The 13,539-nt window shown below is 44.5% G+C and overlaps 1 protein-coding gene across 1 annotated transcript in view; it reads left to right on the top strand.

Moving 5' to 3' along the window:
• The window catches only part of bmpr2b (bone morphogenetic protein receptor, type II b (serine/threonine kinase)), a 32,920-nt gene extending 26,365 nt beyond the window's left edge, over window positions 1-6,555 (top strand). Inside the window, exons 8-13 of the mRNA XM_023429796.2 lie at window positions 612-772; window positions 1,235-1,382; window positions 1,692-1,828; window positions 2,845-3,017; window positions 3,129-4,459; window positions 4,708-6,555. Coding sequence (XP_023285564.1) covers window positions 612-772; window positions 1,235-1,382; window positions 1,692-1,828; window positions 2,845-3,017; window positions 3,129-4,459; window positions 4,708-4,961 — 2,204 coding nt within the window. The 3' untranslated portion in view covers window positions 4,962-6,555. The remainder of the gene's footprint in view (window positions 1-611; window positions 773-1,234; window positions 1,383-1,691; window positions 1,829-2,844; window positions 3,018-3,128; window positions 4,460-4,707) is intronic.
• Window positions 6,556-13,539: the final 6,984 nt, after the last annotated feature.

The raw sequence follows: 13,539 nt of genomic DNA, 5'->3' as shown, positions 1-13,539 counted from the left end.
GGGGGGGGGGGCGCTGAAGTGTAGATTGCTGAAGGAAGAGGGGATATTCTGTTTGTGCAAGTATGAGGCAAATATAAGCGGCGGCCTCCAGCTCCCTCTCCTGCTGCAAGTCTATAAAGTGATGGCAGAGTGTGTTTGTCAGCTCTGTGTGTAGCTGCTAACAGCAGAATCTCTTGGGCTTTGGTACAGTGGACATCCTCCCCCACTCCTCCTGCACATCACTAGCAGGCAGCACATAACTATGGTGGCTGCCACAACTTCCAGGGGCCTGCAGCCTCACTGCTCCCTCTGCTGGACAATGGGATAGTGCAGACAGAGGCTACTCCGTGATATGGTCTTAATCCCATTGTAGTAGATTAGATTAGAGGGTTTAGAGTGTCTGTTGGCGGTGCAGCTTGTTCCAGTGAACAGTGAGTAATGAGGGGGAATGGAAAACTATATGATGGGATTTTGTGGATGTTATCATTCATTAGCATAAACCACAAAAGCAGCCTGCGGTCACTGTATCTAGGAAGCGATGTACAGGCTTAAATTGTGAATGAAAGATTAATGTTTTGCCCTGCGTCTTCTCCTCATCTTCTCCGTGTCATTCTTGTTTCCCTCCCATCAAGACTTGTACAAGCCGGCGGTGTCCCACAGGGACCTGAACAGCCGCAATATTCTCGTCAAGGCTGACGGCACATGTGTCATCATCGATTTCGGCCTGTCCATGAAGCTGACGGGAAACAGGCCGGCACGCCACGGGGAAGAGGAGAACGCTGCTATAAGTGAGGTGAGTGTTCAGGAGGAAGCAGAAGCTCCTCAGTGTCACTGAGGAAACAGCCAGCCAATCAGAAGAGAGGCTCAGACACAAAACCACCTTTTCCTGCTCGAGCTCCAGAGAGAAACGTGAGAGAGCAGATGTAAAACTACTAGTTAGAATAAAATACTGGAAAAGTGTAAATTATGGGTTGTTTAAACAGATTATAATTTATGCAGTTATGCAAAATAATGGATTAACATATTCATTCTGCAATATGAATATGTATGAACAGGTTTAGGTTTTATCTGTTAAAACAGGGAAATCAAACAAAAATAGATCTTCTCCCAGTTTATTTTTACTCACACGCTTAATTACATTTTTTTAAAAGTGACAACTGTAACCTTGGTTTTCCTCACCTTCTTCTCTTCTTCACTCTCTTCCTGTCTCACCTTGTCTTGCTTCACCTCCATTTATTCCTCCTCCGTGGACCAGGTGGGGACAATCCGCTACATGGCCCCCGAGGTGCTGGAGGGCGCGGTGAACCTGAGGGACTGCGAGTCGGCGCTGAAGCAGGTGGATATGTACGCCCTGGGCCTGGTTTACTGGGAGACCTTCATGAGATGCACAGACCTTTTCCCAGGTGAGACTCACAGACGCTGGAGACAGAAGATTGTATGAAAACTGTTGGTAGATTATGTCGCTTGTAGCACAGCGATCAAATGAGCTACGCTTCTCTAAATACACCACAAACAGCAACACGAGAGCGAGCCCCTCCCATACCTCGTACAGCTCGCTGCAATTAAATGCACATTCATCATAGTGGAGAGCGGAGACGCAAAGTTTCCTGTTTGTTGTGAAGAAAGCACAGTTATAAGTGAAATCAATATTTCTGCTGCATGAATGATATCTAAGACGCATCCTTCCTCTCCCGGCTCTGCTCTACCTCCAGGAGAGTCTGTGCCAGAGTACCAGATGGCCTTTCAGGCGGAGGCAGGGAACCACCCAACATTTGAGGACATGCAGGTCCTGGTATCCAGGGAGAAGCAACGGCCCAAATTCCCCGAGGCCTGGAAAGAGAACAGTTTGGTAAATGTTGTGTGTGTGTGAGAGAAAGAGCAGAGTGGGTCTTAAGATACTGTAATAATGAAAGAAAACAGCCAGCAGGTTGTGAAACACGTACAGGATCTACAGCTGTTGTTATTTTCAGAAATCTGACAAACATCTTCGTCTACGTCGCTCATGAAAATTGGGGAAAGAAAAATATTTTTGATCATTTTCGAGCCTTGAAAGTCACGAGAAAGCAACGCTTTCCCATGACGAGACGAGTCCAGAAGAAAAACATCGTTTTACATTGTAAAAATACTTTAATTGTCTCCAACAAAAACCCAAACAAAATTCTTTTGAGCTGAGAAACAGGTTGTCTTCCAAAGAAAAATGTTTTATCACAACAGCATTCTTCATGTCAGCCATCATCAAAATGGATCAATTTTTTCCTGCAATATGAAAAAGTCCAGTCCAGATGACTTGAATGCCTGTTTTCGGTTAAAGCATCATCCAATATGAAAATGAAACACAGATGCTGCTTTTCTTCTTGAAACCAAATCTTTATATTCCGTGTGTCTCTCCTGTTCCTCGCCCGCTGTCAGGTCGTGGCCGATCGCTTTGGTTGTTTGATGAATGAATCACCTGCGTGTTGCTCACCAGTATCAAACTCTGTGTTTCCAAGAACCTTCAAACCAGAAGAGATTATGTTGTGTCAGACAGAACATGAGAAACATGTGCAGCCCGAACATCACACTATAAAATAAACCACTATTACTCGTCATCTTACAGGAGCTAACGTTAGCATTAGCAGCTGTTTACTCACCAGTCTGGAAGAAACGTTGCGAGTTCAGCATCAAACTTGATTCCTTTACTCGCCAACATCTGTTTCCAGAGGTGGAAACAAACGCCAACGTTAAGTCATGTTAGCATGCTAAACAGCTAGCCCCCGGATTTCCAGAAGTTGCATGGTGTGGCTTTTAAACAGGATAGAGATGTGACATTTTGGTTGGTGAGAGGTGCTGGTAGGTGGACTCATCCTCAACCCCGTGTGTCGGCAGGCGGTCCGCTCCCTGAAGGAGACGATGGAGGACTGCTGGGACCAGGATGCTGAGGCCCGGCTCACAGCGCAGTGTGCTGAGGAACGACTGGCAGAGCTGCTCCTCATATGGGACCGCTCCAAGTCCGTCAGCCCCACGCTCAACCCCATGTCCACCACGCTACACAATGAGAGGTAAACACACATCTACGTCTGTCTGATACTAGATCCATTGTGCTCTCCTTTTCTTTAACGTTTTCCTGTTTCCTTCTTGATGTTTTTGTTTTTTTGTTTTTTTTACATCAGAAATCGTATGACGCCAAAGTCTGGCCCGTACACAGACCATCCATCCACCTACATCGAAGAGCATGAGGGTGTGGCCAAGAACACACAGACGGACACCACCAGCTCTGTGGGTGGCAGAGCTGTGACCGGGACCGGAGAGAGGAACAGGAACTCCATCAATCAGGAGCGGCAGCAGCAAGCCAACGCCCGCCTCCCCAGCCCAGAGGGCAGCAGCACCAGCATGGGTCTGAGAGGAAGCCCCTCGGCCTCCACCACCACCACCACTATAATCTCTGAGTCGGACGGACCCGCGGGGGCGGCCACGGTCCCCGTCTGCCTCCACCTGACCCAGGAAGACCTGGAAACCACCAAGCTTGACCCGAAAGAAGTGGACAAGAACCTGAAGGAGAGCTCGGACGAGAACCTGATGGAGCACTCACAGAAGCAGTTCTGCTCGCCGGACCCGCTGAGCCCCGGCAGCTCCAGCCTCCTGTACCCGCTCATCAAGATGGCCAGCGAGGCCTCGGGCACGTCAGACCCCGCCGCCGCCATGCCCACCACCATCTTCCCTCTGCCCAAGCAGCAGAACCTGCCCAAGAGGCCGTCCAGTCTGCCCCTGCGCACCAAGCCCACCAAGAAGGAGTCGTCGTCATCGTCACTCAGGTTCAAGTTTGGACGTTCAGGCAAGTCCAACCTGCGGCAGGTGGAGGGAACAAAGATGAACATTGGTGCAGTAACAGGCACAAACACGGCTGTCGAGGCTCACCGGGGCGCGGGCACAAACAACATACCCGCTCTACGAGACACGCACGTCAACGGCGGCGTTAACGGCGCTGTTAACGGTCACGCCAACGCTGGTATGTCATCCATGGCCGCGGGCGGAGCGACGGGTTTTGGAGGATCCAGCATAACTCAGAACGGGTCGGGAGCCATGAGGTCGGACGACAGCCGCCTGAGCCTCGGCGTCATCACAGCCAGCCCCGACGAACACGAGCCGCTCCTGAGCCGAGAGCGAGAGCAGCCCGATCCGAGGGACGCGTCCTCGAGCGTCGCCGCCCTCCGCTCGGCCCGACCCAACACCAACAACAACAACAGCAACACCGGGCACGGCCAGGGGGACGGCGAGAGTGAGGGAGAAAGCGATGGAGGAGAGGAGGAAGGGAGCGGAGAAGGAGGAAGCAGGGAAACTACGGCGCCGCCGGGAGAAAGCTCGGGCTCTGGGTCTGGCGCCACAGAGGAAGCTCCGGTCACCATGAGGGGCGAGGCCCTGCTCAGGCAGCCCAGAGCCCGCCGGCCCGAGAGACCCAACTCCCTGGACCTGTCCTTCACAACGCAGGACTTCGCCTCACTAGGTGACTGAACGCACCTCACACATCATCAGCTGTCACCTCCAAGGCTTTGATTTGTCTCAAAATATAAAAAATATGCTATTGGTTGCATTATGGGAAATGTAGGATTCATTGTTTTTGAATTGTAATCGTGATGCTAAAGTGAGCTAGTCTTGATGCCCCTACACAACTCTGGTATTGAATGTGTTTCCTGTCCCCTGGTGTAAAAGGCTGCAGCAGGATACTGATCTCTGTCCCTTCCTGTTGTGCAGGGGAGGGCTTCGTCCAGCCAGACGGAGCCTTGGGGACGGGGGATAAGATCAAGAAGCGCGTCAAGACGCCTTACTCCCTGAAGAAGTGGCGACCCACCACATGGGTCATCTCCACAGACACCAGGGGGCCCGAGGTCAACAACAACGGGTCCACCCGCGGTCAAGGTCACAGTCAGAACCGGCCCAAGTCCAGTTCGGCCATCTACCTGCGGGGGGGGAGCTTGGCCAGCGAGCCCAGCGACACGCATGTGTGAACTCGGACCCTCTGACAATACTGAAAAAAATAACCAGAGAGCGTTTGGTTTCTGTCTGTTGAGCTCTCTGCTCTGAATCAGCAAGAGGAAGCTATGGAGTGTGTCGTGAACAAACAGTCGAGTCTGATCGTGTACAGTAATTAGGTTTGTCTCGCTCCTGTGTGTCTTTCTGATGATGGCATTGCTTTAAATGGAATCCAGCTATGCAGCATTCTCATCCGCTTCTGTTCCCGCTTCTTTTTATTAATCTCCCCTTCGTCAGTTCGTTTCATGTTTCATCCCCATGAGCATAGCGGTGTTTTTGAATGGATTTCCTTTTTTCTTCTATGTGCACTTTGAACCGATTAAAATCAGTGTTTAGAAATCCTGTCTGTTGCGACCACGGCGAGAAGTGGTCTATAAACTTAAACTTAAAAAAAAAAAGGCGATGAAAAACAATCAACACTTTGAGCGTTCTCTTTCTCCTGCTCTGCTGTATCAAGCAACTCGAGAGTCGGCTCTGTAAAAGAATAGACGGTCTTAAAAGACGGAACAAACTACTTTAACTTTTTATTTCTTTGATTTGTATGCAATACCATTTTTTTTTTTTGACTGTATCCATTTTTTTTGTATCATAATTTTTAATTGTGCAATAGGATGTAGCTTTTAGATGCTTTCAATGTTTTCTTCGCTTCCATTACTTTGTTCATTGTTTTATCCTGTCATTATTTTAAAATGTTAATCTCTGTTGCACTTATGAATAGTCACAATCGTTTTTGTAAACAATCCAACACACACTATCAGCCCCTGACTCAAGAGGAGAACATGGACGACAATCCTCTTCTCTTTTTCTTCTTCTCTGGACTATCTTTAGGGGGCACAAACACTGACAACCGATCCCGGAAGAGTGTGTTTTCATGGAACTTCTCTGCTTGCACAATTACACCAGGAATGGCTCAAACTCTGGGGTCTCGTAACACTACAATCATTCTTTGAATCCAATCCACGGAGGGATCTGTTACAGTGCACTACCACCCGACCTCACTGTGGACTGTTTGGACTGTGTCTCGCAGTCTGTGTGTGACTGAAAGACCAGAAACACTAAGAAAGCCCAGATTCTGCTCTTTGAACTCTGTCGGAAATCAGAAACTAGTCTATTAAAAAAAAAACTAAAAAAAAACCAAACCCCTCCGAAGCACGCTGGATATTATTTCTGCTTCTTGTTGTCTCATCCTTTTGATGTTTGAATGACTGATTCAGTGAGTGTGCGTGTGAATGTGCACGTGTCGTGTTTCTTTCCATCAGCAAGCATTAAAACTGTTGGGGCCTAGCGCTGTACAGGCGTGCTGAAATGTCATTGTACTCATTCTGTATTTTCAGCGCTGCTTCAGGGCATATGAAAAGATCTCATTTATGTTTTTGTAATTTGTAATTTGTATGAAAAAAAACATGTATGTGTATTGCATTGATATTTGCATCATTTTTATGGAGTTCTGTTTTGCATTCAATGGACATGGCCTTTGATTCCATTGCTATGCGTATGCTCGGTACAGTTTCTGTAAACATTTTCAAGTCAATATGGAAGAAAAAAATCTCAATAAATGTATGAAATAATTGTTGGGTTTGTCTGTTAAGAACATGTCTCATTGAAGGTTTCAGGCTTTATAATCTGAAAGTATTGTAATAGGAAAAATATCAGTCATTTTAAAATGACATCAACAAGATACTTGCTTCAAATATAGTGTAAAAACTTTGTTCCCTAAAAAAAATAAGCAATATCCCACGAGAGGAAGTGATATTTTACATCTCTCTCCTGTGAAATTGCATTTATACAACAGTTCTGTTGTCGAGCGCCATGTTGGTAAACAACAAGTTTATTTAATAATTTATTTAGCTTCGTCAACACAAATACTTCCGCAACTGCTAAGCAACGCATAAACAATTTCCTGACGCCCATAAATCATTTAATACAAATGTTATTTCTGGAAGTATATTCATCTTTGCGGTGCAAAGCTGGTCACAATTAAAGATAGATAACGACCGTTAGTGTTAGCGGAGTGATACATGTAGTTAAAAGTCCCAGTGTCGTACTCATCAGCACTCATGGAATGCATCTCGTCCAATCAAATTACCTGGCCGGAACTAGCTTGTGTAATGTGTTATGCTAAATGTGAAGCTACGGCTTGTAGATATGTTTGAATAGTTTATCCGGAACTATTTGGTTACTATTTTCGGACAAGAGCAGCAGCAAGTGATAAGTAACGGTTCTGTTACTCAAGTGCCGATCCTAAATGTTGTAATGTTGGGTCTCCCCGCAAGTGGCTGAGGTCGACACAGGAGGGAGACATTTCCCTTCCTCCACTTGTTTACTTCACTTCTCCTCTCCGCCGTCTGCTCCACGCGCCCTAGCAACTGCAGCATCAGCACGGGCAACGCGGCGTTGGTACGCTACGTCACGAGCGCTGCTTCAGCCGCGGCAAGTCAGACACACGTAGCCAGGACGACACCGGAAATTGACCGACTTGTATTCAGAATAAATTACAATCTATCTATTGGATTTATTATTAATTATTATTATTACTACTTTTGAGCTGCTGGACAATTGAAATTGTCCTAGGGGATGAATAAAGTATCTATCTATCTATCTATCTATAAAACTGAAATACTGAAGGTCTTGACAAATAGATTTCAACACACAGTGCTTTGTACACTAGTATCCTGGTTATGTTTCACCTATATACAGGATTTAATATTCAACCGATACTACCTGGAGTACTCCAATAGAAACCAAGATACTGTGGCATGTAAACACTTTATCCAGGTTACTGAACCATCTTATAGTGGTGATAAAATCTAGACTCACCTGCAGGCACAAAATCATAAACCTGCATATTATTGTGATCATGCATACAGGGATATAGATAACAAGGTTTGTCTTGCTCCATCCAGAATATAATCAATAATAGGATAAGGCCCAAAATCAAGAAACTAATGCATATGTAAACACATTGACAGGGTTGTAAAATCAGATTGTGTAGCAGCACCCATCACCTTAGTGATATCACTTGATAATGTGCTTTAGTGTTCACCCAAACAAATTTCCACTTAAATTACCAGTTGATCCACTATAAACCTGGAGCTTCTGAGACATAAGGGGTGAAAAACTCTTCGAGTAAATATTTTTATTTTGAAATTGACAACCGGAAGTGTCATGGTTCCACCCACCGAGCTTCACACTGGTCCCTCTCCCGTCGTGTCAACCTAGGCTAACCCAGCATCACCGCCTTCTTCTCTCTATCCCTTCTGTATTTTGTCTCCCGTTGTTATTTTTTCCGTCTTTTTCCGACACCTTTTGCAAACCAGGTGTATAACACATCTTCTTTTTATTTTTTTTTATTTTTATTTATTTTTTTTTAACACTCATTCTTTTTTTTTCTTCGACCACAAAGCGTTTCGGTTGCCGCTTCAGCCGCGGTGCCGCATCAACCGGGAGAGAAAAACATCCATCCACGACGACGGAGAGGCAGGGTGCGAACACAGCAACGCCCATTTTGACACCTACTGTACCCAACGAAGACGTTTTGATATCGTTCATATGTCTGCCTGTTTATATCTAAGGAGGCTTCCCTCACTTGTAGCCGCCGCTCCGGTCCCTCCGCCCTGCCTGCCTCCACCGCCTCTTTAGCATCTTCGAGTAGCGGCGAATATCAACAGGGGCTGGGCTGCTGAAGAGCTCCACGCTCCCCGTGCATGCAGCACACCTAGATCACATCTCTGCAGGTAAACAGGTTTTTCCCTCATATACACACATTTAACCGCGACATCACCTGCTTGAACGACGCTCCTTCGTCATATGAAGGAGGATGGAGGCAGCACTAGCATGGGATATGTTTTGATAATGGTGATGGTGTGTGTGGGAAGGGGTTGCATGGATCCCCAGTAAACACGTTTGGCCTACATTACACAGCACTGGCTTCACATGCAGTGAGCAATTTAACATTGAGTAAAGTACATCATTTATTAACGTTGTTATGCAGCTAAGAGGTTTTTTTTTTATGGAGTTGTAAAACCTTATTGTTCCATTATTTTTTATCCAATTACATTCAAATAGGGCAGGTGTGATTAGTCGATTCAGCAGCATCTATTTTGATATCCATTTATTATGTCATTTTTAAGCAAAAATGTTCATAATTCACTTGTTCCACATCTCAAATGTGTATTTTTGCTGGTTTTCTTTCTTTGGAAATTACATACTAGTAAAATTGACCATATTTGGGTTTTTAAGTGTTAAAAATAATCACTTTGGAGGCATCCATTTAACATTTTGGAATTTGTGATTGTGGGATTTTTCCCTATTTTCTGGTATTTTAAGCACCAAACGATTAATCGTGAAACTGGTGTATTTACATCCTGTGTTTATGGCTTTGTGTGCAAGCTGGCTGTCCCACTTTTACCCTCAACAGATCAATAAAGTCAACCTCATAGTATGAACTTCTCTGTTTCATAGTGACCTCGTTGTGGGAACCGTGTAGCTCTATAAAAGACATTGGTTTTATAGCCCACACAAAGCTAAAATACTGTTAAGTAGCATCTCCGAATAGGTGAGTGTGTGTTGTGTGGATTGACACTTGAGACAGAAACTTGGCAGCAGGCTGAGCGCAACATTACTACCTCTGCTGCAGCATCTCTGCTGCCACCAGCAGCAGTACAGTAGTAGTAGTCTGCTGATTTGTGGGCACGGACTGAGACAGGAAACGTGGCCGTCAAAACAGAGAGCTCTGCATTTTGCTTGTAGACTGCTGAAGGCCCAAACCCATGTTTACTTACACACACACACACACATACATGTTAATGAAGATCAGTCTGCACCGTTCCCTAGCAACAGTGATGTGCGCTGGTCAAGGCCCCTTGCCAAATTTAGCTCCAGGAGCAGCGCTGCCAGTCACTGCTGTGCGTTTGTACGTATGCACACATGCTGCATGTGCAGTATGTTGTGAATAAGAACACGCTTTTCAGTTCCCATAGAAACAGCCATGATAAAGAAAAACATACATGCATTCATACATTTGCATCCATTAATGGATTCTGGAGTTTGTGTGTGCATGTGTTCCTTCATTACTGCTGCATTGTTTTTCTCCTGGTCACAAACATTATATTAAAACTCTATATTAATATAATTTTTTAAACATCACAGCTACAATCAAATTGATTATTTAACACAATTTTGCTCAGTGTGCTATACTGAAAAAATCATTTTTTGTAAATTACACTACATTGCACACAGAGACTTAATAGAGATAATCAGGGAAACTAAAGTTGGAGAGGAGAAATAGTAAATTGAAGAGTTGACTTTATAAGTAATAAAGCGCAGCGTCACTCAGAGGTTTTGCTGCCACAGCCTTCACCTGGTCTGGTATGACTATAACACTGTTAGCACTGTAGATAGATGTTGCCATTTAACTGACATTATAGAGACAGTTTAACCACTTAATGTCTAATCTACTTGTGCTACTATGTTTATGCATTTACCATTATCCTGTACTTATTCGTTTTGTTATTTTAGGCCACATAATAAGGAATAAAAACGTCATATTATAGTAAGGCATAAAATGTTAAAAACACGTCATAGTGTAGTAAAGCATAATAGTACAGTATAGTATGGCATAAAAAGGGGAAAAAAAACTATTTAAACGTCATAGTAAATTAAAGCATAAAAAGAAAGGCATAGAGAATCAAATGCATAATCAACACAGAATGGCCCCAGGTGGGATTCAAACCCATAATCCTCTGACTGTGAAACAGCAGGTCTAACCACTGCACTATCGTACCACTGCTTAGACACGGTCACATTATGCTAAGGCATGAAAATGTCATTGTACAGTAAGTAAGGCAGAAAAATGAAAAACCAACACAGTATAGTAAAGTCTTAGGACATGGGTTTGATTCTTAAGGTCGGTCAGTTTGAAGTGTAACATCCAAAGTGAAGAATTAAAGCACTCAAATGTCAAACAGCTCAGGCTCAGAGGGAAACTGTAGAGAGCGAGAGGTTGTGGGTTCGAATCTCATTTGAGCTTAATACTTTTCAGGACCAACACACAGAGGAAAGGCATCTGAAAAATGACGTCCAAATCATATTTTTAATAACTACTAACAGTTTTGATTATTAATTAAAATCAATAATACAAAGGCCAAGTGAAATTTGGTGTGAGTTTTATTCACAACAACATCTGATGTCTGTGATGTCACATTACAGGTGGTGGTTTCTATCTTTTATGGGGTTTGGAGGGAAAACTAAATTCAGATGAAAATCCATCTATTTTATTTAACTGTTTTCATAAATCAAATATCTTTTTTCTCTTGTAAGAGTGTAACAGTCAGAGCCACAACATTCAAAAGTGAGCACTTTGTGTATGTGGAAGAGTAAAATATGTGAAGGTAAAAGAAATGCTCTTACTGCTCTGCAGACAGTCATCCTCCTCACGCAGTTCTCACACCTGTCTCCACCTGTAACAACAAATACACCAAATCTGACTGTTGTCACGTGGTACAAATGTTTGAGCTGCAGTGATAATGTAAAAAATGACACTTACACTGTGTTTTATTCCTAAATATTCAAGTGGTTTACTCCTGGCGCTCCACACAGGTCATTGGTGGTGATAAGATAAAACTGCAATATGTCAGTTTTAATTTAATTTAGTTGTAAATGCTAAAAATTATAAGCGTTTTAAATTACAAGACACTTCACACTGCACACCTGCAGTCCGTCATCAGCAGTTCATTCACAAATCACCTGGCCACGCCCATTACCTTTTCTCATTGGTCGCCACCTTCCCGTCTTACGGACAGCCGCTCCTCTTTACTACAACATGGGTCAATGTGGCACCTCTCAGTCTGAACAGCTGGAGTTGGACTGGTCTGCTGGTCCTCCATCTGCATTAAAACAACACACATGCACATGTACTGACAGACAGACCCTCTGGGCTCAGATCAGGGAGGGTGTCCCATCTGATTTAAAGTGCAGTGGTACAAACCCTGCAACCATAAGGTCCCTGGTTTGATTCCCACAAGGTGTTTTTGTTGCTCCATGACATGTCATGAGGGAGAAAGCCTGAACAGCTGACACAGGAAATAGGAGGAGTTAATGTGCTGTTCCCACACATGTAAACTGGACTCATGCCATTACAACAAACTGTTGCAAACAAACAAAGATACACACTGTTTTCTGCGTAGCCTTATCTCTTAACTGTCGATGTTATTTATACAAGTCTGGAGTCCAGTCAAGATGTTTGAAAGTCAACACAGATGCTTGAACATGTGGGACTAACTTTTTCAATGTGAGAATACTAACTTCTGACTATGACATGACTTCCAAGTTAATGGAAGAGCTACACAAAGGCATTTCATGTTACTTATTTTCATAGTTCTTCAGTGAAATTTCATTCAATACAAGTTACCCAAATGTTTGTAGCATATGCTCCCATCCATGCTACCTCCAAGCCAAGGTGAAAGGTCAGACTGTCAAACAGGAAGTGAGTGAATCCAATTTGGTTTATACGAGGGGGAACCCGGATCGTACTAAGTGGGGTAGAGAACAGAGGGGTTGCTGCTGCCCGAAACACTAGTTGTACAGGTTGTATGTTGACCGAGCAGCTTAAGCAGTTAGAGAGCTACTCTACAGACTCAGAGCTTCAGGACCAACACACAGAGGAAAGGCCGTCTGACTGAGTAAGGTATAAAGAATATAGTAAGGCATAAAAAGAAAGGCATAGGGAGAACATGCAAAATCAACACATAATGATCCCATGTGGGATTCGAACCCACAACCCTCTGACTGAGAGACAGCAGTGCACTAATGTACCACTGCACAAACATGGTCATATTATACTAAGGCATGAAAATATCAAAGTATAGTAAGGCCTAAAAAGTGAAAAAAATTGATTTAAGATTAAAATTAGATTAACTAAGTGTTTTATAATATCCTTATGTTTTTCCATGCAAGACAGTAATGTAACATTAGAATTTGCTGATGCGGGCAGATTCCCTGCAGGGGCCCATGGGTGGACCCATGCACCAGTGCAAAACATGCTGCTGCAGCTCTGAATCAGGGTCACTCGGGCAGAGGCCCCTGCCCTCAGTGCCCCCCCACCCCATCCCCTTAAGCTGCTCTAATGCCATTAACCAGGGGGCTGTGGGTGACTTAGAGGGGGGCATATCCGCTCTAACCAACATGGGACGGATTAAGATCAATCTCTCATAGACACAAATGTGCACACAGACACACACACACACACACTAACACACACACACGCACACACACACACACACACACACACAAACCTAGACAGACAAAGCTTATCCTGCCAGCCAACTGTGTCTGTTGATTTGTTTATGTGGTGTTGACAAATAACTTGTTTACATCTCTGGGCAGACCTACCTCATCCTGACTCCTCTCTCTCTCTCTCCCTCTCTCTCTCCCTCTCTCTCTCTCTCTCTCTCTCCCTCTCTCTCTCTCTCTCTCTCTCTCTCCTCCTCAGACTGCATCAGTGGCCTTAACCTTCCACATCTCTCTGTGGTTCTCCTCTGCCCCACCCCCCACCCC

This window comes from Seriola lalandi, unplaced genomic scaffold (assembly GCF_002814215.2).
Source record: "Seriola lalandi dorsalis isolate HSWRI2012SDOR001 ecotype SW California unplaced genomic scaffold, Sedor1 jcf7180002054899, whole genome shotgun sequence".
Lineage (NCBI taxonomy): Eukaryota > Metazoa > Chordata > Actinopteri > Carangiformes > Carangidae > Seriola > Seriola lalandi.
The sequence above is the reverse complement of the archived record's forward strand: the minus strand, read 5'-3'. Positions and strand labels throughout refer to the sequence as shown.